Here is a 26798-nt window from a genome sequence, read left to right on the forward strand (position 1 = left end):
ACTACCCAGGTAGCACACAAAGTCTTGAAAACGTCGTATTAAGGGATTCAAAGTCTGAAACGGATTTTTGACCAAAATCGACGCATCAAAGACGTTCCAAACAAGATAGCTTAAAAACGAGGGGTGAATACGTTTTGATAACGTTGGAAGCCAGACAGCTTAAAAACGAGGGGTGAATACGTTTTGCAAACAACTCAAAACGCCACCGCCACGCCACGGCGCGTCAGCCTCTTTAGCGGCTTCTACAATATTCAACAACCCATCAACGCGATCCAACCTTGCGCAAGGTGGCGATACCGTCGTCAAATCATGTGACCAAGGTGGCCACGTGATTCGTGATGCCGAGCAGCCGGGCGAGCCGGGGCATAGTCGCGTCGTCATGGCGTCGTCGCGTCACCGCACTCGCATTGCGCTGTGGTGTGTTTGCGGCTGTTCTGAACGTGCTGCCGCTGCCCTTTGCTATGTAAGTGTTGCAGTGTTTTGCTGTCAAGAAAACGATATTCTGTGATCAGTTTGGGTTGTGCGATATGTTTGTGTGGTTTTAATTTGGAAATCAGTAGTGTTTTCAATTGTTATGTGATCAAGGCGGCCACGTTATTCGTGAAGCCGGGCATAGTTACGTTATCGCACTCGCATGGCACTATGGTCTGTTTGCGACTGTTCTGAATGTGCTGCCGCTGCCCTTTGTCATGTAAGTGTTGCAGTGCTTTGCTGTCAAGAAAACGACATACTGTGATTAGTTTGGGTTGTGCGATCTGTTTGAGACGGGCATAATAACGTTATCGCACTTGCATTGCGCTGTGGTATGATAGCGGCTGTTCTGAATGTGCTGCCGCTGCCCTTTGTCATGTAAGTGTTGCAGGGTTTTGCCGTCAAGAAAACGACGTTCTGTGATTAGTTTGGGTTGTGCGATCTGTTTGTGTAGTTTAATTTGGAAATCAGTAGTGTTTTCAATTGGAGGGCGCGGAGTGGAGGGCACTAATCAGCTCTTCAAGTTCATTGTCATGTTATGTGAGGCGCCTTTTCACTGACGCTGTAATTAAGGCGTTAAGGGCAGTATAAGGACGAAAGTTAGAGGGACGAAATCGTGCCTGTGTGTCCCTAGCGTCGGGGTCGGCCGCTATGCCTGATCCTAACAAGAAAGCATTTTGCAGAATGCGAAGAAAGGCGGCAAAATTTCTGTCTGTGCGCACCTTGCCGATCTCCGCAATAGAGCCATCATCGTGGTATTTTAGTCTCCCGTTTAGCAAGAGTGTTGCAGACAAGGGAACTGGTTCAAACAGGCTTTTTTTTAATGATTCACTACTAGTGCGGTATCCCAAAAGGTGAGGTCAAGTGCTCGCCCTATTTTCTTCCCTCGCGCTACAGCGCACTGACAGAATTTTGCGTGCACCATACCGTGCTTTTATCGTTTGCGCTTCAGGTTCTCGATTGTGTTTTCGCCCCCTTTACCCACGTGATGGGTATTTCATGGTATTACCGGGTACCACATGTGTCCATATATTCTGTCCAATATATGAAACGGCCAAATTCGATTTTATTTGACGCCTCAAATGGTAGTAATGTATTGAGTCCCTTGTAGCTTTGTGCTTGTTATCAATTTTACTATTTGGCGAATGGATACAGCATGTACGCTGCATAACTCGCTTGTGCATACTGCATACGTGAGTCGAGTATGCCCTTGGTATAAAATAACTTGTATGCTTTAGGTAGCACGATTGTTTGCAGTTTGGGACATGTGTCGGAATGTACGCTGTGCGCCCTTCGCGCTTTACGACGGCCTGCCGAGTTCGTGCGGGTGCCATGTGTGCGCATGGAGTTCGCGAAGCGCTCTCGCAGTTTTTTTTAATATATATATACATGTGTTCTGTTCGCGCACTTCGCACAACAGGGCATGTCGCAGTTCTTTGTCCTTGTGCAACACATTTTCCTAGCGTACGTCTGTGCATTATTTGATACCGGTTTCACACGGGGCTCTTTTAGCCGCTATCCAGTCCGTTACAAATCGAATTTCTCGGTCGTGATGGCTCCTCTGCGCAAGCTACGAGAGTGAGCCAGTCGCATCAATAATTTCGATCCGGATCGGGCTTGATCGCGATCGAGAGTGGTCGTGTGACACCGGTTTTACACATGGCTCCCACATAGGGAACACTTTAAGTTCAATGCTACTGAGTGAAGAGCAAGTGCATATATATGCCAGTGGTGGTATGTGGGCAAGTCTCTCTAGTGAAGCCAATACTTGTGCATTCAAAACATTTCAATTACCAGCGTAGTGCATCAATGTGTCTACTTCGACAAAATGGAGCACCAGTGCAGATATCTGAACATACCTGTCCAGGGCAGCAAGTGTGTCTAGATTGAAACCACTACCAGCATGTGCGGCAGTTCTATTTCTAGCAGCGGGACTGCACAATAATCAGTAGGATGCTCTCAAGCTGTTTATCTATGAAGCTCTGCCTGGACTGTGTGCCAAATATTTTTGGACGTGAAAGTGGGGGTGAATTGGTAAACATCAGTGGAACTGTGCCTGGACTTTGTGGCAAATGTTTTTGGATGTGAAAGCGTGAGTGAACTGGCAAAGAATTTGCTCTGGGCTACATGTGTTAAACGTATTTTCTCATTCAGAGTGCTTTTTTTTACTTTAGGAGACTGGAGATGTGCGCAAAGTGTGACATGTCAGTGTGCTAATTAATGTATTTGCTGGTTTGCAAATTATTCGTTGCAACTTTATTTTTGCCAGAGAGGTACAACTTTGCCTCTTGTAAAGGGCTTTTTAGATAAAACACTTACTATTTATTATGACCATTGCTTCCTTTGTTACACAAATGCAGCTTCCAGTGCATTCCATTTTATTTCCATGTTTATGTGGGTTTCTAATATGAGGCTTGCATATTCATTTCTCACGTTCTGGAGTGGCAAGATGCAGCATTACTGTCTCATCGTTCGCTGTACTACAGTAGTGTTCACTTGTTACACTGAATCCCCCGTTTAAGTATTCTGTACTAATTTCACTTTATTGCTTTTTTGTTGTATGGTTATTTTTCTCGCCATTACCTTCTTTGATATATCCTAAAGGCAATATTTCCAATTTTGCATTGTTCCCATTTTTTTTATTTCTGTCACAGGATTGTTTTATGATGGTATGCGGTGGTATTTCTTTTTGTGCTCTTTTCAAGCTTCTAGATGATTGGTAACATTGCTTGGAGGCAGTTACCATCCAATTCATACTCTTGCATTTTTCAGTCTACTTCTTCCATTCGCTCCGATGTCACTTCTGCATAACTCTAGTCCATCTAATAGCACGCGCACTTTACTATGATAAATTAGACACTTTAGTACACTCCAGGTTTTTCTCTTCATTTTTGTATGTGTACTTGGAATTTTGTTTATGTGCTAGTGAATGTTCACTTTCGAGTTCATTACGAATCCTTTCTGCGACTTTTGTCATTGTTGATGTACTTTTATTTCTATTTGCATTTCTCACACAGTTTGTTCGAACCTTGCATAAGCATTACATTTTAATAAAGTGTTCTTGCTTTGTCACAATGTTCTCATTTCATGCACTCTTGGCATGAAGGGCTTGGTCTGGCCACCTGCCAAGACGTGGCCATTTGTTCTTTGCAGGAGGTCATTCCCATTGTGGTTGTAAGCATCGTAGCTTACTAAAGGCGGTATTAAGGATTTATTATTCCTAACAGGCTCATTTTCGTGCGACTTGGTAGACGATGCGCCGGCCATGCGGGGAACAGTGCTTGGCACTGCGCCATGGCTCTTACAGTCAACACCGACGCTTCTACTCATCTGGGGCGCGATTGGAGATCGTTGTTCGAAACGCCCGATCAGTTTCACCTCACGCGATTGGCCTAGGCCGTGCCAACGGGTGCGGCTGACGACGTCTGCGCGGCATAGGCCAGTCGCGTGAGGCGAAACTAAACGCGTGTTTTGAACAACGATGTCTCATCGCGCCCGTCACCCGCGAAAATTAGCTTGAGATGATCGTAAACCTTTCAAGACCGCTTCTAGACCAGCTTTTTGATAACGTCCTAAAAACGTTTAGAAATTGGTTACGGATAGTTTTGGCAAAGGGATTACTTGTGTCTTTCCCAATCCTATTTCTAGACCAGCTTTTCGAATACGTCTTGCAGACCTGTTCTAGATCGTCTCAAGAAAGTAATTAAGCCGGACATTAGCAGAGATATCCGACGAAGTTCTCTCATTCGCGTCTTCTTTAACCCGTTTTTATCGTCTTGGATAAACGCTACGAAAACGTTACGTATCTCTTTTGTGCTACCTGGGTACAGTGACATCCACGTTGACTCCGACGACGAGTTCGACGATGTGTGTGTTTCGGTAGCCTGTGCGTTGGTACGAAGAGATGCAAATCGTGTGCCGGGGTACGAGAACGTGATAACCAGGTATCATGAGCATGAGTTTAAAAGATTGTTCAGGCTCTCTAGAGAAACATTTGATTGGCTAAGTGGTCAATTCAGTGCTTCTACCTTCTATCCAAACGCGCTTCAAGGGCGTCAAAAAATATCCGCTGAAAAGACATGCCTAATTGCTCTTGTGTATGTCGGCTCGCAAATGTCGATGTACGCCATAGGAGACAAGTTTGACGTGGCAGAGTCCTCAGTGCATGCATGCGTGACGCGGTTCGTCCACTTTTTGCACTCACTTAGCGGTGATGTTATATGCTGGCCCAGCAGTGCAGAAATGAATCGCATCAAGGCAGGTTTCCTCGCCAAGAGTGGAGGCAAAGGCCCACGGAATGCCATCGGCTGCATCGACGGTTCGCACATCCAGATCCTGACTCCAAGCGAATCGACGCAGTCCTATTTCAATCGCAAGAAGTGGCCATCTATTATTTTACAAGGGATCTGCGATGATAGAAATCGGTTTCTGAATGTTTTCATTGGGTTCCCTGGATCTGTCCACGATGCCCGCGTTTTGAAGGAGAGCCCATTCTTCGCACGTGCGCCATTGGAATGTGGTGAAAACTACATTCTGGGGGATAGTGCGTATCCTCTGATGCCTTGGCTGATGACTCCATTCAGAGACAATGAAGCCTCATTTCCTTCTTGGAAAAAACAGTTCAATAAGCGACACAGCCAGCAGAGGGTGTCCATCGAGAACACCTTCGGCATGCTTAAACAGCGTTTCAGGAGGTTGTACCTTGTGGATGCCAAAACTGTTGTGCAGTCCTGCTATATAGTCATGGCAGCGTGTGTGCTCCACAACCTGTGCAACAACGAGAGGGACTTCTTCCTGGAACTGACATCTTTACCACAAGAGGAAGATGTGGGCAATGACGACACTGAAGGGGATTTTGACTGCAGCTTGCCAGGCTACAGTCAGTCCCTGCGAGAGTTCATTGCAAAGGAGCAGTGCTAGGAACTTGTCGCATCTCTGTGAATGCCATGCCAATGTGGAAAAGTGTTTTGTAAAATGATTTGTCTCATATATGAGGAATGTTTTCATTTGAAATAAATTGAACATGCAGTGGTAGTGCAAGACAACTTTATTCTCCCTGTTGTGACCCTTGTTGCTTTGCAATCAAGTCTAGCAGGCGATCAAATCTCTCCATGCGGTCTGCATGCCGCTTTGCCCGCTCTTCCTCCCACTTTTTTCTTTCTTTTTGTTCCTCAGCTCTCGCTTCGGCTTGCTTCTCTCTTGCTTGCCCCATTTTTTCCAGCACCTCCAAAAGGGGAGTAAGCTGTGACTTGCTGTGGCGTTTCCTTTTAGAGGCCGGGCTGTCGTCAATTGTTGCAGACAGTCTGTCCTCGACTGGCACAGGCAAAAGCTCGGCGGATGCTTCTGTGGTGCTTGTCCTGTAGAAAGTATACGCACAGATGCCACACCAATTTCAGGTTTTCCACAAAAACTGTCGTTCGCTTACCCTGAGCATCCGCTGGGGACGATTGCCTTTCCAGGCTCCAAAAGCAATCTTGGGTTGATACTGTGTTCCTTTTCAAGTATCTCCGACAGTTGTCTGTGTAATGCGTGATGCACAAATGAAAAACCCCATTGAATACCATAGTAAATAAGCACACTTACTCTTCATATTCGCAGGTCACGCGGTGGTGACCAGATGAACTGTTCTCCTTCTTGCTCCTCTTATATGCTCGATCAAGCGACTTCCACTTATTTTCAATCTGTGTGCTGGTCATATTGCACATAAATTCCTTGTTGATCAGCTCTGTGAGTTTCACCCACAGAAGCTTTCTTGTGCTAAAATAAAAGCATAACATAGTTAAATACAAAACACACTGCTACATGTGACTGAAATTTTGTGGTACCTTTAGTACTTAAGTGTGGCGCTTTCTGGTACTCTGAAATCATAATATTTGCATACTGGCTGCCACACATTTCAAACACTCTTGAGATGAGAATTGATGTACTAAGCTTAAACAAATCCTGCGAAGTATGCATGAAAACATTCCATTAACATTGTTGGAAGTATAAATGTGAGAAACGACAGTGCACTTCATTGTTGCTCATAATATTGGTGGCAACATAAAATGAAACGTAAAAGGCAACGCACCGGAGTTCTCTGCTCTTTCCAACCAAGTCCTTCATCTCCGTGTACTTGGAGATGAAGAACTTGGTTTTGCGAGTACTCCATATCTCCGCTGCTTCTTCAGCGGACGCGGATGCCGTTGGAAAGGCGCCTGGCCCCACTCCATCGAAGCCGTCACTGGCGCAGGCCGGTGTCGGTGGTCGTGTTACAGGAGGAATATTTTCAGCCTGTGAATCTTCGGCCACGAACCGGAGTGTCAAGCGCTGCCCGTCTGCGAAGACATAACATAATATTTGGAATGTGCACACAGCACAGCACGATATCTCAGAAATGCTAAATGGATCTAAATCAATGCCGCAATTAGACGGGGACCTATGCGTTGATCGTGGCCAACCGCTACACGTGGCCACGAGTACGAATAAAGCACAAACTGCCCGCTAACCACGCTTTCATCGAAAACATGCAGCACCACTTGCCTGATGCCTCGTATATATATCCATTTGCGTTTGCGTCCTCCAGTGGTGAGCCGTCGGGCTTGTAGACAAGCCTAACTTCTTTCTGGACGCCGTGGATGAAAACATGCATCGTCGTCTGCTCTTGGCTCGGCGGCAAGTACGCCATGCTGCACTTTTCTCTGCACTTGCTCTGGAGCGCGTGCAAGCCGGCCGAGAACTCGTGCAGCACTTGGCCAGCACCTTGACAAAACGAGGAGAAAAGTGTAGAGGGCGCGCGCTGCACCAGAAAAACGAGGATGGCGGTGCTGCACCCGCTGAACTAGTGCAGCCGGTGCAGCCAAATCGAAGAGACCTTTGATATGCCACCGCACGCGTCGACCGCGGTCAGCGCGCCTATGGTAGATAGTTCTCAAATCGGTAGGCCCACGGCTGGATCGCGCAACGTGGGATCGCTTTCAAGGCAGCGACCATGGCCGGGTCATTCACCGAAGGTACCGATTTTGGAAAAATCGAACGTTCGAGAAATCATATGTTAGTCGATTCGTGAATCGAATTCGAAACGTCACTGTTCAATTCGAAATCGAATATTCGAGAATTGGTACACCCGTACAAAAAAAAAAAAATTAAAGCTAAGCCGCAATAACAACAGCAAGATACTGGACCGAATTCTTCACGTCGTTTTGAAAATGTCTTACAACGAATTTTGACTGCGGTTTCGGTGATATTATTCAGGTATTAGGGAAGCCTCTCGGAGGTGCCGAGCAGTGAGGACGGGTTCACATCGGGCTCCGCTTTCTCGATGTTTTTCGGGCGGACCACCCGCCGGTACCAATCAAAGAAGGTTACCATTTTATCCTGGAAGTGCTCTTTAATCCGATGACACCAATTTCCGCCGACCGGATCATTTCTCGCCAAATTATGGTCATTTTCCCACTTCCACCACGTAGCGGCCCCACTAACCCTAACGACCAGTATAGACAGGGGGGTGGAGGGGAGACACCGGCAAGTGTGCGCCTGGCGGGGGCAATCTCGGCACCGACAACGAGCCTGATGGCAGGCAATTTACCGCCTCATTTTATTGGCATGCATTCCTGTCAAAATATTAGAAGGCATAATATACTAGATTTCCTTGCGTCCAATAGTTCTTTTCAGTAATTCCCAACACGGGTACCGGAAAACGTTTTCGTGCAAAACGCAATTGCCATCTTCCCCTAACGACCTGTTCATTAATGCAGACCTGGGATTTGAAACGAATTGTACATTCATTGATTTCGCAAAGGATTTTCATTCAGTTTCACATGATTTGCTCATCTTCATACTTAGTCAGCTTAATATAGAGCCCAATGTCTCAGCATGGATAAAAATTTGTCTAACCGCACCCAGTATAACAACTTTTCTTCTGTCCCTATACTACAGTAATATATGGCGTTTTTCAAGGGTCAGTTCTCTGTCCTTTGCTCTTTTTAATTTACATGAACTACCATTCTTCCTGCGTTTCAACTTCAACTATCCGGCTCTTCGCAGATGACTATGTAATCTACCAAAATATTACTAACAATACAGATTCCCTTAAACTTCAATGAGACCTCGAGTGTTTTTTATTGGTGCACTGATGGGCGTATGACACTTAACCCAACTAAATCTAAAAGCATGCTTATCTCTAGACGTTCTTCGTTCTTCTACTCAAATTATGCTTACTTATTACTTCCTTAACAATCTTCGTTTACCCCTCGCTGACTGTTATGAATATTTCGGCATTCACATCACGTCTAATCTGTCCTGGGACATCCATATTGAATATGTCACCAGCAACGCGAACCGCATGCTTTGCTATTTCCGTCGAAATTTTTACAGCGCTCTTATACGCTACGTTCTGACTGTTTGTGTGCGTAGGCAAAAAAGATGGCGGCCACTCCCAGAGCTAAATCATAAAGCAAAAGCGTATCGCTGGGTGTGCCTCAGCTGCGTTTAATAGGGAGAAGTGTCAAAACATAAAGTGACAAAAAATATCTTAATAAAAGAAGTAAAACCAGAGTAGATGCTGCTTAGTATGGATTACGGTTTGACGTCACCGGCTCTACAAGCAAACCACGTTACCTTATCTCAGCTCCCTTCCACCCGTACAGTGGGTAGGCCGCGTGCGGCGAGGACTGCGGAAGAACACATTCGTGAACGGAAGCGGCGACGGTGAGTGGCACGTAATGCAGATGAAGGTCGCGCCGCAAACGCCAAGGTTATCCACCTTTGGTTGGATAACCCATAACGACTCCAATCCCATCGTAATTGCGGGTGATTTCAACATAGACGTGTCTCGGCCAGACTGAAAGTAGTTCGTGGTGTTTCTCTTGGTTCGGCATTCAATGTTTCACAAACATCAGTGTGCCCACAACGCGTCATCGGTCGTGTATAGATCTCACATTGGCCAAGAACTTTCCCAGTGCTGCCACAGAACCACTGGCCGTATATCAGCGCGATCATAAAGCGATAGTCACCTTGGTGAGCAGATAACAAATCCGAAAAACAAACTAATGAAGCTTAAGAATTTTAAAAAGGATTGAGTATATGCGACTTATTAAGACAAAAAAAAATCGTGAAAAATGCAAAATTCATTGTGGTACGTCTTTTTATTTTCAATCAACATATGTAATTGTTACCATATGTACAGCTCCGCTGGTCATTCACCTTCACAATGTGGAATAGCTTTGAATTACTTTTCACTGTACCAACGCCCGTTAAGGCTTTAGAAACCGTCGTCCGCTCAAAATTGAGGTACGCATGCACCATATGGGACCCCAGTAATATATCTCTCATCCTTACTCTCGAACCAGTTCAGAATCGCACCGCGCGTTTCATTATAACTAACTACTCCCGTCATTCTAGCGTCATATTCATGTAAAGAACAATTAAAATTATCAGACCTTTCCTTCCGTCGCACTTACTGAACCTTTTTCATAAAATCTATCACTATAATGAAGTATTGAAAGTCGCCCTTTTTCCACCACCTTGCTACGTTTCAGTTGGAACAGATCACCTTCTTCAAGGTAAGCTTGCCATCGTGTCGCACTAACTTGTGATATCATGATTATTTTTCGACCGAAGAACAACCACCGCATGGACCACCAGCTTCCCTCCTCCATTGCTGCCAATGTAGGTGCGCAGAACGATCCAAGATCGCCTTGGGAAATGCCTTGTAACGCTTTATATAAATTATTTCACTGCACACGTTTGTAACCATTCTGCTCCTTTCTACAGTGGCTTCTGGCCCTGAAAGTATTCATAATAAATAAATAAATAAATAAATAAATAAATAAATAAATAAATAAATAAATTGTAGGACGCTTAAGTAGCATTTAAAGATCCCCGAGAGCTCACGCTTCCCGCGACTGCAGCTTTAATATGCAACCGTAATGTTTACCGGGAAACGCCACGCTGCTCCTACTGCTCCAATGGCAGCTAGAAAACGCTATCGCGTTAAAAGGCGTTTGTGTTTGAGTTTTCGAGTAACATAATTATGTTTTCCCGTATATTCAATTTACAATCCCATGCAATGATATCTTTAGGTTGTGTGTAAGTCGTACTTTACGATTTTTCGGACGCATTTTACTTTGAGAAATTCAATTATTTCAGTAACTCCTTTGCACTAAACGGAGGGCCTGCGTCGTTGGGTACGCGTGGTTTGGGATGATTCCCAAAATGACGGCCGACAAGAGACGTCGACGCCGGATTATCTGCGACGCGGGGCCCTTAACCCGGGAAGCGCCGGGAAGCCTTCCACGTCGGCTCAACACATTCCGCGACCAGTTTTGAACATCCGGCACCTGACCCCATCACGATTGAGGCTAGCACCGTGCGGGCAGAGATAGCTATAATGCGCGAGAGGCCGTTCCTACAGATGACGCCGCGATGGAAGCAAGATGGGAGAGGGTCCTTTCTTTACGCGATCAACGGAAACAAGGGGAGTGCAAGGACGCGCACGCCGGAGATGCGCACGTCGCCGGGCGCGGGAGCTAAGCCTAACGTACAACGCGGCCGACCGAGAAGATAGCGGCTGCCGCCTTTATACCCAGAGGATCTGAATACAATTATCCGTCCGCATCCGGGTCTACCCCTTCCAAATGTGAACTGTCAAGAAATGGCGCTAGCCGTAGAGGACGCTTGCCAAAACAAGGTACGAAGCGACGGTTATCAAGACAGGTTCAAACATTTCCGTCATCTCTACGCATGACCAAGAGACGGTGCGCAGGGTACAAGCGCGGTCAGTTCACTGAACACTAATGGACGACCTCACCCCTTCAACGCATACGTGACGGCTGGTGAGAATGGATGTCGCGTGAATTGCCATTGACGGCATCGAGCTGAATATGCCCTCCGCAACGCTCAAAGCTCACCTGAAGCTGTGTACCCAGGGGGTGGAGATCGTGGACGCCCGAATGTTCGGAGACATCATGCCAAGCTATGTTTATTACTACGGCAGGGAAAAGTCGTGCCGGCCCTACAGAAATGCGGTGCAGTTCTGGCAGGAGCTGCTGCAGGGTGGGACACTGCACAGACATGTGTCCACAACGCGACCTATCGGTTTGCCGCGTATTCTGGACGCGGGAACCGGCCGACTGACCGACAGACATGACTGTTCCCCCAAATGTGCCACTTACAGTGGAGACCATCCGACGGGGGTATCGGGCATGCCCCAAGCACCTCAAACCTCTCAGACCGCTTCGAAGACATCCATCAAAAAGTGGCCACCAGAGGAGGCCACCACATTGGTTCGCCACAGAGGACGAGGACTTGGAATTTGAGAGTTTCCCGAATTTCCCTAAAGGCGGGCATCACGCCCATTCTCAAACCTGGTTGCCGTCAAGGGAGCGAGCCAGGCCGGTCTAGCCGGGGCAGAGGGATCGACAGAGGCCACTGTCCAGACCTCGGACCAGTGGCGTAGCTAGGTCGTCTGGCACCCGGGGCCCATAGGTCTTCTGTCACCCCCCCCCCCCCTCGGGTGTAGTCGAGGAATGAGAGGTTATAGACATTTTCCGGGCGTCTTCAGACGTATATGACACCCCCCCCCCCCCCACTGGCCCCTTGTGCCCGGGGCCCACGGGCCCCCGGCCCCCCCGGTTGCTACGCCACTGCCTCGGACACCCTGTCCACAACAGAAGCAACAAGGTTGTAAACAGAAGGGGTGGAATATGGCCATATCCCCTGGGGCTCCGCTGCAAAGAGCCAACTGCAACAAAATCAGGTAAGCTGAGTGCAAGTTGCGCCTCCCACTGCCATAGCCAACACACCACGTGCACCTGTTACACAGCACCCCGAATACTGTAAGATAGCAGAACAGAATCGCCTTACAAAGAGCAGTTTGTCCGATTTGAGGGCTGAGCCTGAAGCTCTAAACAGCACGGTAACAAAGAGCACATAGATCACAGACACAGCCTAACAACAGACCAAACAATGTTCAACCAGTAACAACAGAGCAATTGACACGGAATATGGCATGGAAAAAACAGAAAATAAAAAATTGCTGTTTGCGGAGTTTCACAAATTTCACAGACACATGAAGGAATGCCTCGTGACAAAATCAGGAGGAGAAGCTCCTTGGAGAACTAGCCACAGTCTGGGGGCCCCCATGACAAGAGCCCAGAATTTGGAGGTTACAGACAGCGATTGTATTAACCATTGCTAGATACCTGAGGGCCAGATCCAAAGAACACATTGAGATATGGCAGTAGAACTGCTACATGTTGGGCAGAAAGCATGCCAACTTCATATAATATAGAGTCAGTGCCAATTGCTCCAGACATTATTTGCCTACAGGGGATAAGAAAATTTTGACGCAGCCTTAAGGGCTTTGCTCTATATGAGCCCTTAGGGTGCCCTCAGCCACATACGCTAAAAATGATGTGGTGCTTCGTATAGAGTATGGTCAAGGGGAACCCATACAGCATCAGAGGATTACAGCCTGGCCGCGTGAATGGGTAAGCTGAAGACTATGATATTAGACACGTGGATTTTGAGAGGATAGTCATGGTAACCATGGACATGGCAATGGGAAAGGATAAGATTAATATCTTAGGGTACTTTAATGCGCAACACGTAGAATGGGGTTATAGGGTTAACACTGAAAAGGGGCAGATGCTGCTAGATCTCTTCGAGAAAAATATGGCCTAACCCTGCTAAATCAGGTCGACATGCCTGCTAGAATGGAAAACAGTGTATCCCTTTGGAATAACCTGGGAGTTGATTGTTACATACTAAGCATATCCATAAACGTTGTGAGAATACGACGGAGGGTGACCAAAGCTAGGTTGAAGGATTTGACAAAATACTGCGAGCAGCTCGACGCGATCGGCTGGATCGCGAGCATTGCAGAGTGAACAACTCTGTGAAGGGGCACGTTAAAGCGAGTGACAAAGACAGTGGCCAGAACTGAAAATTGCCCTGCGGTGGACAAGAACCTAATGCACTTATGGGAAGCCTGCCGTGGGTTGACGAGGAGATGGAACAGACAAGGAATAAACTACCACAAGCTTAAGATACGCTAGCTCATTTGGCCAAGCAGATAAATTCATATGTGCAGGAACTTACGAGGGGGGAATCGGCGTCAATTTTGTGACTCGCTCAGTAGAATGCGCCTGTAGACGAAAACATGGTATGTCCTCTGCAGCATTTATACGTCACATGATTCTGGGACGACTGTTTCAAATTATCAAAAATATGGGATTTGAGACGAAATCTTTAGTGTCCAAGCTTCATAACACCAGACCCCAAGATTTCCACGATATCATCAAATATTAACAATTTTACAAAACTTTTATTTGTTAACATCAGGAGGATGTAGAAGCAGAGTTGGCCAGTATAGCTCTAAGCATTACCTTGGTAGAAACTCTATCCCTTGCAAAAGTTTCAAGAATTAGGCGCTCAAAATCTGCTAAAATGCACTGCTGATTTAGTTCATGTTTCTGTACTGCGTATAAATGCAGTACTGAAAGCAAATTCAACTGTGTCAAATTATTAGAGTGAACTTTGCACACCCCTAAGTTATAAGTATATGTCAATGTAAATTCTTGTGATGTCTTCAGAATGCTTGTGAATATTTTTTGGAATGTACTGCGCGAGATTATGCCAATTGAGTATTGTGCTTAAATGATGCATTGATGCAGTGCAATAAGCACCTTCGTTTTCTAATACTTTGTGCTACATGTGCAGCTGCAGCTATTACACAGACAAAACACAAATGTTGTGAGAAAGTTCATGTATATTTCTTGTTATACATAATACTGTATCTACTTCTATGGGCCATGATCAGTAACAATGGCAAGTACTAAATGAGCCAGCATAAAACTGCAGCTACGATTTAGAATGTGTAAGCTGTGAGTGTTGCTTCCTTGATGAAAGGTGCCCATTTTCAACTCAAATAGTTTAGGGTGCAGCTGATGCATTTGTAAAGCCCAACCATTATCTTCAAAGAAGCTTTTACGCAAAGTTGAAGGGTGCAGTTATTACACAAGTTTGCATGGTAGTGGCCAGGTACACTTGTGTGCAGGAGTATTAGGCAATTACTGTCAGAGAAGTGACTAAAGATGTGGAGAAACGTGTGCCTATTCAAATGAATTGCACATGCAACCTGTTGTACAGTGTCACGCATGTCTTATTTCACCTTATGGAGGCATGTTCTTAATTTGCACCAAGACTCTTTGCACTGTTTTTGCATGAGCTGCTGCACCAAGCCATAAGAAATTCTATTTAGACAGGAGAATGTGATTCAGCGAACGAATGTTTAATGCAACACTTCACCAAAGACTGATGTAAAAGTGCTATACGTACAAATACAACAGAAAACACCAGACCTATTCTTAGATAAGCCGGTTTCATCACACACTTCGCAACACATTCATTGTCACCATGGTCCAGCACAGCAACTTCCATGATCACAGCTACAAGAATGCCTACATCCATATAGTAGACAAACGTAATCAAGCAGGAACAAAAGTCTAAGAAAGGTGCAACTTTGGCTATACAGCTGGCAAATATAATCAGTTTGTAATGCTATGCACAGGGGAGGAGAGCATAAACAGCACGCTCTGTCATGGCTTCCCTACTGAAACATTTCATTATTCAGTCCAATAACAATTTCATACATTCCCCATATTTCTTATGAACCTAATTCTGCATACATTCAATATAATTTCTGTATGAAAAATTTATTAAATTATTGGAGCTCACAAGGAAATTTCAGCAGGGTTAGGTCACAACATTAACGAGCCAAACTCGGCCTGTATGTTCAGTATACATTTTTTAAATGCATCTGCAAAGAAACTGCCTATTGGTGGTGACAGCATTTCGAAAATGAAGGCAAAGGCAAGCAAACTGTCAGTCTCAACAAGTGTGGGCTGCTATAATGCCTCTACATTGGGCTAAGCAGAAAGAAAAAAAACGGAACCTAATAAACTTAAACACCCTATCATGCCTTTTCTGAGGAGTGCTTGAGTTCAAACATCTAAGAACCAATAGGTCATTTCATGCACATATGTAATCACTCCACACCTATGCTGGATATTAACCCTTTTACATCTATTTACCCTACATTTGAAACCTTTCAATTCTAGAATGTTGTTTGCACACACGCACATAGGCACTGGGTCCAGATACTTCTCACATCTTGCAAATTCCCAATTTGATAGCTAAGCACATAACACTTGGGTAGAGGCATTGAGGTTTGATCGATAAAGGAAAGATATCTAGTTTTTTATTGACAGGGGAAAGCAACACATGAATGTCATGAGGTCGCAGTGCATTCAAGCAAGAAGGAATAGAAGGAATGCAATAAAAAAAAGATGGCATCAATCACAGACATTTGTAATGAAATCAAAGGCATTACTGCACTTGCACAATACTTGGCAAACCCTTTCGTTATAGGGCAGATGGTGCGATAACTAAGCAAGAATCCACGCATCATAGGGCTCTAGGAAAACAATGCTTCACACTACTGTATAACAATCTTTAGCAAAACACTTGTTTCTATGCAAGAGCAGAGTCCTGTATCACATGGAAGGGCACTGGCAAGTGCACATATATGAAACTATATGAAAAACAATACAAGGTGACACAAAAAAATTAGAGCTAGCCAAGCACTAAAGTTTTGCGATTGGCCTCAAATGTGGTCGCTCAAACATCGGCTGTCAGTACAGCAAGTAATGGGAACAAGGTGCATCAAGTTACTGCCATTGTGGAGACACTTTAACACAGCTATGGCCACAGAATGGGCACATATAAACACAGCACCAGAATACCCACTGCAACACATTATTGCTTCTCACCTGCAGGTTTTACTAGTATGTACATGTGTCCATAATGATTGCCTTTATCATGGCTAAAGAGCAAGGAGAAAGCCTAATCGTACCTTAGTTGCCACTTACAGAAAACATGAGCCGCCAATAACTCTAAAATACTTGCACCATCATCTGCTGCAGCCATTTCTTGGGTTCTATATAAAAAGAATAAAGACTTAATTGCAGACTTATTGCCAGACTCCACAAGTAATAAGAACAGGTTATAGCTCATATATGGTTTTAACATGTATGGTTTATGGCTCATGTAGTTTTAACAAGACTTTACGGTTACTGACAAAGTCAGTGCTTGTACTCATGTCGTTGACAACAGTACGTGGTTCTTACCCATGCACAAGATGCACAGTTGGATCACATTCTTGCTGTACACTGGAAACTATAGGCTAACTCTCTATCTGGTTAACCAACTACATGAAACATTCCAAGAACAGGCTTTTCTTCACCTGAAGAGGACAGTGACAACAGCATGTTGATTGCCCCGGTAACATACAGGCAGGACTTACTAGGCACAGCTGACCACTAGAGAATTATAGCCTCTCTCTCTCTCTCTCTCTCTCTAAAAGAAAGGGGGGGGGAACACTTGCGCTAGGTGCGACTATTTCTCTTCACTAAACAATAGCATTCAAGAACCTGCACCTGAAAATTTATGTTGATAGAGTATGATAAGTGGCTTCAGCAACTGTCTCGCTCTGTGGTCTGTATGGAAAGTTAACTAACACTTAACATGTTTTAAGACTGCAACCCGGTGCAACTTGCATACTAGCAGCAATGGCCTCTGCTTGTGCTCACAACCACTTGACGCTGCAAAAACATGCACACACGTTCCAGAATCTACACTGCAAGCAAGACCTAATTATTAAGAAAGAGATGCATGCACGCTGGCTTAGCTGCAGTAAAATGGTGTCTAAGCCGACCAAAATTGGAAGCCGCGTAGCAGTGTTATCTCTGTGACACTAGCTTCTGGAGTACAAAATTGTGGCGCTAAATTTACTGCTGCATTAGCACTCCTCGTGTAAAAATAGTTTTCGTTGCTCTGAGCATAAGAACTGCCATGTAAAATGCCATGGGAGTTTAGTTATAAGTAATTCAATATTTTTCTATGTGCAAAGGGATACAAAATTTGTCTCAGCCATTACTGTACACTGTATGGGTCCTCATTGTGGTGGGGCATTAGCTGCAATGCCAGCAAAGTGCAACAAATGGCCAACAATATAGATAAATGTGTGTGTGTGTGTGTGTGTGTGTGTGTGTGTGTGTGTGTGTGTGTGTGTGTGTGTGTGTGTGTGTGTGGTACGGTAAGTGCTGGAAGGAACAGCACTGGTTGAAAACTGCAAAATGCTGCATCGAGTAAATGGGTTGATCTGCCATTACGTACCTTCAGTGTAAATTGAAACACAAACAGGAAATAACTTATTAGAATGCATGCTGTGCATAATTACATGGAACTTTGATGTGTAATCACTCTGTTGCTGGTTTCTAAGTATGTAGTAGTCTCAAGTGTATGTTTCAAAGTCTGAATTAGGCCACTATTACAAATGCAGGCATACTCGGAAACAGACAATGCACTGCAGTCATTTCTGACTTGCTAACATTTGAATTTTGTGCTGATAGTAAACTAGGAACATATAGAGGGTAACTAACGTAAAAAATTGAAAAGAGATAGAGCAAAGCACAACACGAAGTAAGACATTTTCCCAAAAAAATCATGCAATAAAGCAAGCTTAGCAGACTATATTAGGCAAAGGTGCTCAGACACATGTAAGAGTACCAAGAGTCTAACACCAAATCAAAAGCGCCAACTTGCAAGGGCCGAGATTGCACAGCTGTGAACTCCTGCTGTGACGGGATGGGACACTAGTCTGATAATTGAAAGGACTTGCACATTGTGAAGTCAGTAATGATTGCAAAACTCCACAAATTGACATTCAGAACCAAATACTACCGACACTCAAGTCAACACCTCAAGTGATCACACAGTAACTGATATACAGCTGACATGCTCATGTTTACAAACAGCAGATAAGAACACTATAGCTCAAGCTATTGGGCAACATCATATGAAACAACAAAGATTTCGTAGTTTCCCCAGGTTGGCCCTTGCACCACAAAACACCACATATCATCATGAATGAGAAGAAAGGGGGTAAATCGAGGGGTCCGATTTTTTATTAATCATATCATGAGAAGCCAACAAACAAAGATGCCAAGGACAACACAGGGGAAATTAATTTGTACTTAATAATTGAATTAAAGAAATTATAAATTGATGGCAATGAAAGTGGATGAAAAAACAACTTGCCGCAGGTGGGGAATGATCCCACGTCTTCGCATTACGCGTGCAATCCCATGTGTAATGTGAAGACGTGGGATTGCACAACACAGGCCTCACAGCACACATATAATACAGATATACGCTCCACGAATTATGCCTTAAGGGCAAGCCTTCATCGCAATAAAAAAAAAAAAAGATTGCACGTGTAATTCGAAGACGTGGGATCGTTCCCCACCTGCAGCAAGTTCTTTGTTTCATCCACTTTCATTGCCATTAATTTATAATTTCTTTAATTCAATTAAGTACAAAGTAATTTCCCCTATGTTTTCCTTGGGGTCTGTTTGTTGGCTTCTCACGATATCACATATCATCATCGTAGTTTCACCATGTTTATGAAAAAGGCAGAAACACATTCACACTTCTATACGAATTTTGCTCAGGAAAGCAAATGCAAACTACCAAAGACATCTGCAGTGTAATGGTCAATGAGATGCAGCAACATTACGTACAGTGTGGCCCAGTGTAAAATGAAATGGGTAGGAGCGATGCATGGGCACATATTTCTGTCGGAAAAGTCTGCAAGCGCTTAGCTGTGCTACAGAAAAATTACGGTAGGTGGCACTCATCACTCTGCATGCAGCTGCAAAGAGTATCGACATTACTTTCACTTGCACATGCAGCTTAAACAGCCACATAGTGTTAGCCTTGCATATCTGTGCTCCCTTCAACAGTGAAGTGCACTGTACATCAAAAAGAGGAAAGTATAAAGAAAAGAAACTTATTAACTATATAACTTATCAAATTGTTACCAATCTGCAGCTGCATGAAAAGTAAAGAGGTGAGTACCTAGAGCCGTCATCTCATACTTGATAAACTATTCTTTATCCATAACATTTATCATTCCCAGCAGAAGAAAACAATCATAGGAGGAAACTAGGAACGTATAGAGGGTAACTAACGTAAAAAATTGGAAAGAGATAGAGCAAAGCACAACATGAAGTAAGACATTTGCCCAAAAAAGTCATGCAATAATGTACAGATGCAGATGCCGTACAGATGCCCTCATTAGTGACAGCGTTAAATATGTAGTTGAGAAGGTTAGTATTTGTGGTTGTCAGGATTAATAGATTGAGGTAATCTATACGAAACTGAATTTGACAGAGTGATCACTAACTGCACTTCAGTTAGTAGGCCTAACACATTGCTAAGTTGGTCAGTGTAATAAAAGTATATAACCTGTACTTGTGAAAGCAAGTAGAGCTTCACTGATGCCTCAAGGAAGCAAACATGCCTTTACAAACTTGGTGAAAAACATCCTTGGGAGGTGCTTGTAGCACACTCATGTGATTTGTGCAGAATCATTGTGGCAGGTGCAGCCATAGGTTATCTGTTCTAAATTTACTATCCTGGGCATACCAATCTTTAAAGAATGATAAATATAACTGTTGCTGCATTTTTTTTACCTACCGATTTAATGCTATGAAACCATACTTGCAAAGATTTGTGCCTATGAGGAATAAATGTTAACAGAAACCGAGTGTATAAATAGTTAGTTGCGCACTTTCTTCTTTAGTGATTCAGTGAAATGATAAATAACATGACAATTAGACACTAGTTTGTACTGAAGAGAAACAACAAAGCTGCTGCCTTTACAAGGTGCCATGCTCAGCTGGCTGGTATCATGTCTTGCTAAGAAATTAAGGGAAACAGAGTGAGAAATTGAACATGGTGGATAGCCTGCGTCAACTGAGAGCCAGAACATAAATACAGGTTGTATGTGCAGGTGTGCAAAAATTAGTTCGATGTATTAGGCATTTCAATATACCCAAATTTGAATATAACACCTTATTCAACTTTTGTGGTGCATTCACTATATAGATTTGTTAACTCGAGTAGAAAGAAGAAGCCAGGAAGAAATAAATTTACTCAAAACAAAACAATGCGCAGCGTGCTGCAATTTTATTTTCTGTGAATTACCTCCACGGAATTCTATTGTACAGATGTGTCCCTCAAAATATACAAGAGACTGCAGATTGTGCAATAACACCACGCACCCTCTACTGAGCTTATCTACTGAGCAACAAGAGCCCACGCACCCTCTACTGAGCAACAAGAGCCCACAGACAACGCCCACCCAAACAGCAGCAGAAGACCAATGGCAGGGCCGGTGACAAGCACAAGTCCTGAGGACCAGGTATGGCTGACAAACAGCGCTAGCCTGTCAGCACAGGGTCACAGCTATCTGGAATAGGGTAGCCACCCACCTCTTGGCACCAAGAGCTTGGTCTTTCAAGTAAACTTCATTCACTCACTCACTCTGCCTTAAAGTGATCCTCAGCATGATTAAGAGTGGCATTCTCAACGCACAAGATTATGAAGACCTACTCCAGTCCACTTCTCTCAATGTCTGCAGAGTACCGGAGCAGTGCATCCAATGCAAAAGACATCCTTCAGAAATTTTCAGGCGAGGCGGCTCTTCACTCGGCAGCAAAAGCCACGAGTTTTATATGCCCAATGTCCACTTTGTTATGAGGGCGTTAATTTACATGAGTATTGGTCAGTGAGCATCACATGTACGATTAAAGAATTATTCATTCTATCGGGGTTTGTCTGTCGTCATTTTTTGTATAAAGAAAATTGACATTTTGATTTATTGGCAGGTGAACTGGTCTAATCTTGATGTCCAGTGTTTTAAGTTGGGTTGCCCTCCCTCTGGGTCGATAAATTGGCAAAAGTTTTGTTCATTATGCCCAATATTAATTATAAAAGCACATGCAAAATTCGGCTCTGGCAGTTTTTTCTGCCTACAGTGCTGCAGGTAGCTGCGATTATACAATAAAGGGTCACCCCTTTTCTAGAGATTAGCTCTGTTTGCTGTTCGTGCAAGGCCCAAGCACCAACAGACATGCACTTTGTTGCATGTCAGGTGACTGAAATGTGTGAAATACTACAGTTATGAGCCACTTTTACAAATATATATTTAGCCTTCTTGCAGCCAGCTTACACAGGCATTACTATGTAGAAGCATAATGTGCTTTGTTGAAACCGGTACTGTGTTGAGCCCTTTGTTTTCAATTAAGTTGCATTGATAGAACACTTGCTGATGTGGAATGTGGCCAGGAAGATCTTTATATATATTTCAGTATTTTCAATAAATTGTTATATCAATGTTCATTGTGCTGAGGCTTGCCTTTGCTGATCCACCTGCTGCGTTCACCTACTCAGGACCCAAGTGGGTGAATGCAGAATCTGTTCCAGTGTGCACATTCAGGAAACATAAGATATACTAATAACATAAGACAAACTCTCCATAAGCTGAAATGTCCGATTGTCTGGGTGATGCTGGGTTTGTCTATTTTGATCTCCCATACATTAAGTGTGCTTCTGTTATGTTCAAAAGATTTTTAAGGTCTCCAATGTTCATCCAGAAGAGAGTTACAATGTAAAGCAAATGGCTGCTATCCAGCGTGGCACGTTGCCATTTTTCCCAAGTCCTGCCTTTATGCTGACACTTTTCTCTTGAGTGATGCCGCAATGGTTGGGTGCTGTCAGAATGAGTGCCTCAAACCGGTCACTTTGAAAGCTGAATTACAACAGCACCCCACACTCTATGCTTTTACTCCATGGCCACAGAAAAATAATCTCCACGCCATACATTTCTTGCAGGCTTACATATTTCTATATTGAAGGAAAGTTAAGCCTGTGAAAAAAAAAAGAAAAAAAGAAAGAAAAAGGAAAACGAGGACAAGCAGAAGGAACACATAAAACATCCCGAATGCAGTGTTCCTACCGCTTGTCCTCGTCTTTTTGTGCAGTTTTAACCTTCCTTCAAGTATGAACTAACTAGACAGCAAGAACGTCCTACTAAAGTATATTTCTGTAATAAAGGGCAATTTCAGAGTCCTAACCTAATGCTCGCTTACCTTAAATTAGCCTGTGTGCTATTGCATGTACTGGTGAAATGATGCCTTGTTAAAAGGCAATTTTAGCCAAGAGAGGTCAGGCTGGTTTTTGGAATTTCAAAAGACATATCTGGTCCTGAGAAACTGAAGTCAGAAACCCTTTCCCACAATTAGAGACCTTAGCCTTCACCTGTTAAAATATGTGAATGAAACAGTTATCCGAATGATTTCAAAGTTGTATCTAACATGTTTTAAACAGTTAGACATCGTTAATGCAGCTGTGTACGTTTTCGTCACAACTGCTACTGTACTTAATGTCAGTTTCTGCAACTTGAAGTGGCCTAGTTTCAAGGGTCTCATTTTCATAAATTTTGTGAGTTGTATGTGTGTTGCCCACAAAGAGTACATCACATGAACAAATTCGGCTGTTCCTCACAGTGAACGATCCTCATTGAATGAAACACGATAATTTGAGTGCTAAACATTTTGAATTTGGAGTGGCATTGTTTTGTTAAGTGTCCACAGTTTGCACACACACTTACGCTTTGTGCACGCAAGCATGCAGGATGATCACTAACCCCACAACAACGCACCCCTAATTCTTGCTTCAAGCAAAATGCTGCCAAGACCACCAAAACAGTGCATTAAATGGTGTGATGGACACCTGCTCACAGTAATGAGTGTTCATTGAGCTCTGTACTTCTCTTGCTTCAGCTTTACAAGTTTGTGTTAATAAATTGAACCAACATGTTAAATGCGGTAGAAAATTCAAAATGTAAGGGCTCACAAGTCAAGATTTCTTTAAATTATTTTTCAAGCAGTTTGAAGCTGATAAAAGGATTCCAACAGTTCCGTTAAAAGATCCTTCAGTCGAGGCTGCAACAATGACAAACTTTTGAACTAAAGCTCCCTCGAAAGCTGATTTCTCCTCTGCTTCAAAGTAGCCAAGATATGCCCACATGAAGGGGGCAATATTCTATCAGAATAACTGAGCAACTCCAAGTGCTCATATACTAATGATGTATGGTTCTTGAGTTAGAGAGAACTGCATGCCACTTAAGGCTCTTCAGCTAGCATCTTCAGCCAGCAAAGCTGAAATGTACAAAGACTTATCTTCCCAATTTGCTCTCTAGCTAGCTGGGAGCATCTGAAAGGACACTACAAGAGATGTCATGGTGACCTAACTGTAGCATGAAATACTGCATCTTGCTTAGCATTAAGAACAGCCAGACAACCAAGAAAGCGGCTTCATCAAAGCTTTAAGTACAAAACAATTACAGTGGACTCAAGGGACCAGGGAAATTGGTTTGCCTTTATCAGGAGTTCTATTTACTGAGAGACAAAGCTGAATACAATTGCATGAATACAAAACCAACCAACCATGAGGATAGTCTTCAGTTTAAGAGATTTCCGTGTACCGAAATTCCACTGTACAGTACTGTTTTACCTTGCCCTTGAGCAGTTGAAACATGAAACGATTACCAGAATGGTGCAGTGTTTATATGCTGTGAAACTATCCTGCTTAATTGGAAACAGTTAAACAGACAGACGAAAAGAAAAAAGAGGGTGGGTAACTAAAGAACAGCCTTTTTCCTGGAGCCCTGCTGAAAAGCTTCTACCTGCATTCTTGTAATTCCTTACAGGGACTGTCCGCTGCTGGGAACATGTCTTTGCATGTGGTGGGAATGAGAAGATTGTGTGTCATATTCACGGAAACAAGCATGCTTGTATCCCATGCATAAATAAGAAATTATACTTTTAATTTGGCTCTGAAAGTGGTGTAAAAGTGGCATCGCTTGATGGTGAAACAGTGCAACCAATCTGCGTACTGTCACGTAACCAAAGCCACATAGGGAGAGTTATATTGCTTGTAAACAATAATGCATCACCTGAAATTGTATTTCATGCTCTTGTGCTAACCTTTTCTTACGTGAGAAAGTAATTTATTTCTGTTCCAGCTGGTGCATGTAAAAATGTGGCACTGCCTTATGGCAAACGAACAGAGCCCTGAAGAAAGGAGTGGTGCATTGACGCACAGCCTACGAGATTGCCATTGTATCCAGTAATCGGTGTCATCGACATCCATACACAGTTTTAAGAAGAGACTACGCAGATTGAAAAATTGTGCTAAAATTTTCAACTTGCTTTCTATACAAATCACAGCACATCTAGACACCTTGAATTGCTATTCCTATTGTTCCTATTGCACTGCAAAAGAGAATGTCCTTGAATAACTGCAGGCAGTCTCTAAGTTTTCTGTATCATTCACGAAGAAGTCATGTGGATACCCACATCGACACACCAACATATCTAAAAAAAAAAACTACACCGCAAAGTATTGGAACACATACAGAATGCTTCAAGAGGGATAAGAGGATCAAGCCCAACTTTTGCTAGAAGTGCACAACAATAAGATACTGCACTGGAACTGAAGACCAAGAAGTAGCTGAGTACGTGTTTTATATAACAAGCACATGTTGGAACTGGGGAAACAGCCAGCCAGAACAGCGGCGAGGAAACGCAGGTACATAGCAGGTACAGTTCAGGGCACAGCTCACAGTGTCCCAGTGCTTTCTGTGCAGGTGCCTCACAAGACAATCAAAGTGCAGTGCATGGAAGAGCGGAGTCCATTCAACACAACCAATGACAGAAGAACAACACACCAAGGCACTTCACATTCAAAGCACTGCGTCTCAGGTCTCACGAATAAAAAAAAAAGCGCCATCAGGCGAAAGGTGAATCTGAGCATAGCGCTGAAGGAACAAAGTGAAACCTGGTAGAATAGCAGCAAGCTCTGCGCGTTGAGAGATACAGCACTACCTTTGACACAAAAACGTGTCGAGGTAAGGACTGGCGTTACATTGGAATGATCACTTCTGGGGATGAAACTTTTGCAGAGTATGCTGAGAGGCTAAGTCAGAAGTTCTAGGAATGGCAAATCGATGCACATCAAGACACACTTCATGCTAGAGTTAGTCTCCTCTCACGTCATCGGAAACTTCACTGAAACAACAGGGCTGGAAACAGACACATCACATTACGAAAAATGCTTTCTTTAAGACTGAGGAGACCTGATGGAGTGTTGGCATGTCATGTGAAAGTGGTAGTATTGCTGGAAGGGGGGAAAGAGAAAGGAAAGGGAAGTTAAGAAAGTTCAGTACTTGTAATTTTAGTAAAGTTGTAAAATGTCTTTGGCATGGTAGAGCACTGGCTCCGAACATCTACCACACAGCTTTCTTTTTGGTCTGTGTGTGTTTTGTGCCTCTCCAGTGTTATGAAGGGCCAAAATGTTCCCAATCAGCAGAAAATGTAGGCTTTCATTTTGCTTTCACTGCCTCCAATATAGTAGAAGATGCAGCCCACCAAAGGTGAAAGCAATGTTCTGCCCACCGATACATCATCATACAAACATTTGTGAAAAGTTTGTCATAATCATGCAACACTGTAACACTGTCAATGAAGAATGATGGACAATATTTAAGGTAGCTGCAGAATAGAACGACACATTTAGAGCAATACTGTACGTTATCTGATGTGTATAGAAACGTAAATTTTGCTCATATGTTAATTACAGCTTGGCCTAATGAAGAAAAAAGGTTTGTTTAGCCTGCGCCATTGAAGCTCTAGTAAAACCCTTATGAGCGTGACACTGCAAAGTATTGCCGTGAAAGGAGTGTAGAGAATGTACCACCAAAAGTGATCATTCCTGAACGCAGCCCCCTATAGTAGGTGCGGCCAAATTCTGCCAAATTTCTGCCATGTGTTACATTTGGTAAGCTTCTGTTAAAATGTAGAGGCAGACAGAGAAAGCCATTGTGAAGCAAGAGACCTAACGAGCTGACATTAAAACAGCCCAGTTTTCCGGTGCTCAGCACTGTTGAACAGATTAAGAGATTGTGCTTAACAGATAAGCTGATGGACAATGAGCATGCAATGAGTCACCTCAGTCCGACTACTAGCGCTTCCTCCGCAGGCGCCACCACTTGAGTATGAGGAATGCGGCAAGCCGATAGAAGAGGTCCATGGCGATGAGGATGAGGAACTTGTGAGAGATGTCGACATTATTGACGTCCAGGTGCCTGAGGACCTCCTCAGGGTCACTGAGGAAGCAGAGCTCATTGTCCTCACAGTCGAGCTCGGGACGTCCACGGCCATACAGGGCTTCCAAAAGCCCCTGCATGCCATGGTATAAGTGTGAAGTCTCCATAATCCAGCGGAAGGCCACTGGAATATGCCTTGCTTGCACAAAGAAGCCAGAGAAAAGGAACGATGGTGACGCCACAGGCATCACCAGGAACACAGCCGTCTGCA

The 26798-nt window shown here is 43.8% G+C and overlaps 2 protein-coding genes across 3 annotated transcripts in view; both read right to left on the minus strand.

Moving 5' to 3' along the window:
- Window positions 1-5511: 5511 nt before the first annotated feature.
- Window positions 5512-7428, minus strand: LOC142582605 (uncharacterized). The gene is made up of 5 exons (XM_075692488.1): window positions 6994-7428; window positions 6542-6788; window positions 6055-6228; window positions 5897-5989; window positions 5512-5828 (listed from the first exon to the last, which is right to left on the minus strand). The coding sequence occupies exons 1-5, from the start codon at window positions 7136-7138 to the stop codon at window positions 5519-5521; spliced, it is 969 nt and encodes a 322-aa protein (XP_075548603.1). The 5' UTR covers window positions 7139-7428; the 3' UTR covers window positions 5512-5518.
- Window positions 7429-14722: 7294 nt separating this feature from the next.
- The window catches only part of LOC142582606 (ATP-binding cassette sub-family G member 1-like), a 76722-nt gene continuing 64646 nt past the window's right edge, over window positions 14723-26798 (minus strand). For both annotated transcript variants that reach the window (XM_075692489.1, XM_075692490.1), the window contains one exon: window positions 14723-26793. In XM_075692489.1, coding sequence (XP_075548604.1) covers window positions 26443-26793 — 351 coding nt within the window. In that variant the 3' untranslated portion in view covers window positions 14723-26442. The remainder of the gene's footprint in view (window positions 26794-26798) is intronic.

Source organism: Dermacentor variabilis, chromosome 5 (assembly GCF_050947875.1).
Source record: "Dermacentor variabilis isolate Ectoservices chromosome 5, ASM5094787v1, whole genome shotgun sequence".
Taxonomy (NCBI): domain Eukaryota; kingdom Metazoa; phylum Arthropoda; class Arachnida; order Ixodida; family Ixodidae; genus Dermacentor; species Dermacentor variabilis.

What these genes read in the sequence shown, in the direction of transcription:
- LOC142582605 (XM_075692488.1), bottom strand. Translation starts at nt 7,138, where the DNA reads ATGGCGTACTTGCCGCCGAGCCAAGAGCAGACGACGATGCATGTTTTC. An exon ending in GGAAAGAGCAGAGAACTCCG is followed by an intron (nt 6,229 to 6,541) that starts GTGCGTTGCCTT and finishes CTTTTATTTTAG; the next exon opens with CACAAGAAAGCTTCTGTGGG. An exon ending in GTGACCTGCGAATATGAAGA is followed by an intron (nt 5,990 to 6,054) that starts GTAAGTGTGCTT and finishes CGCATTACACAG; the next exon opens with ACAACTGTCGGAGATACTTG.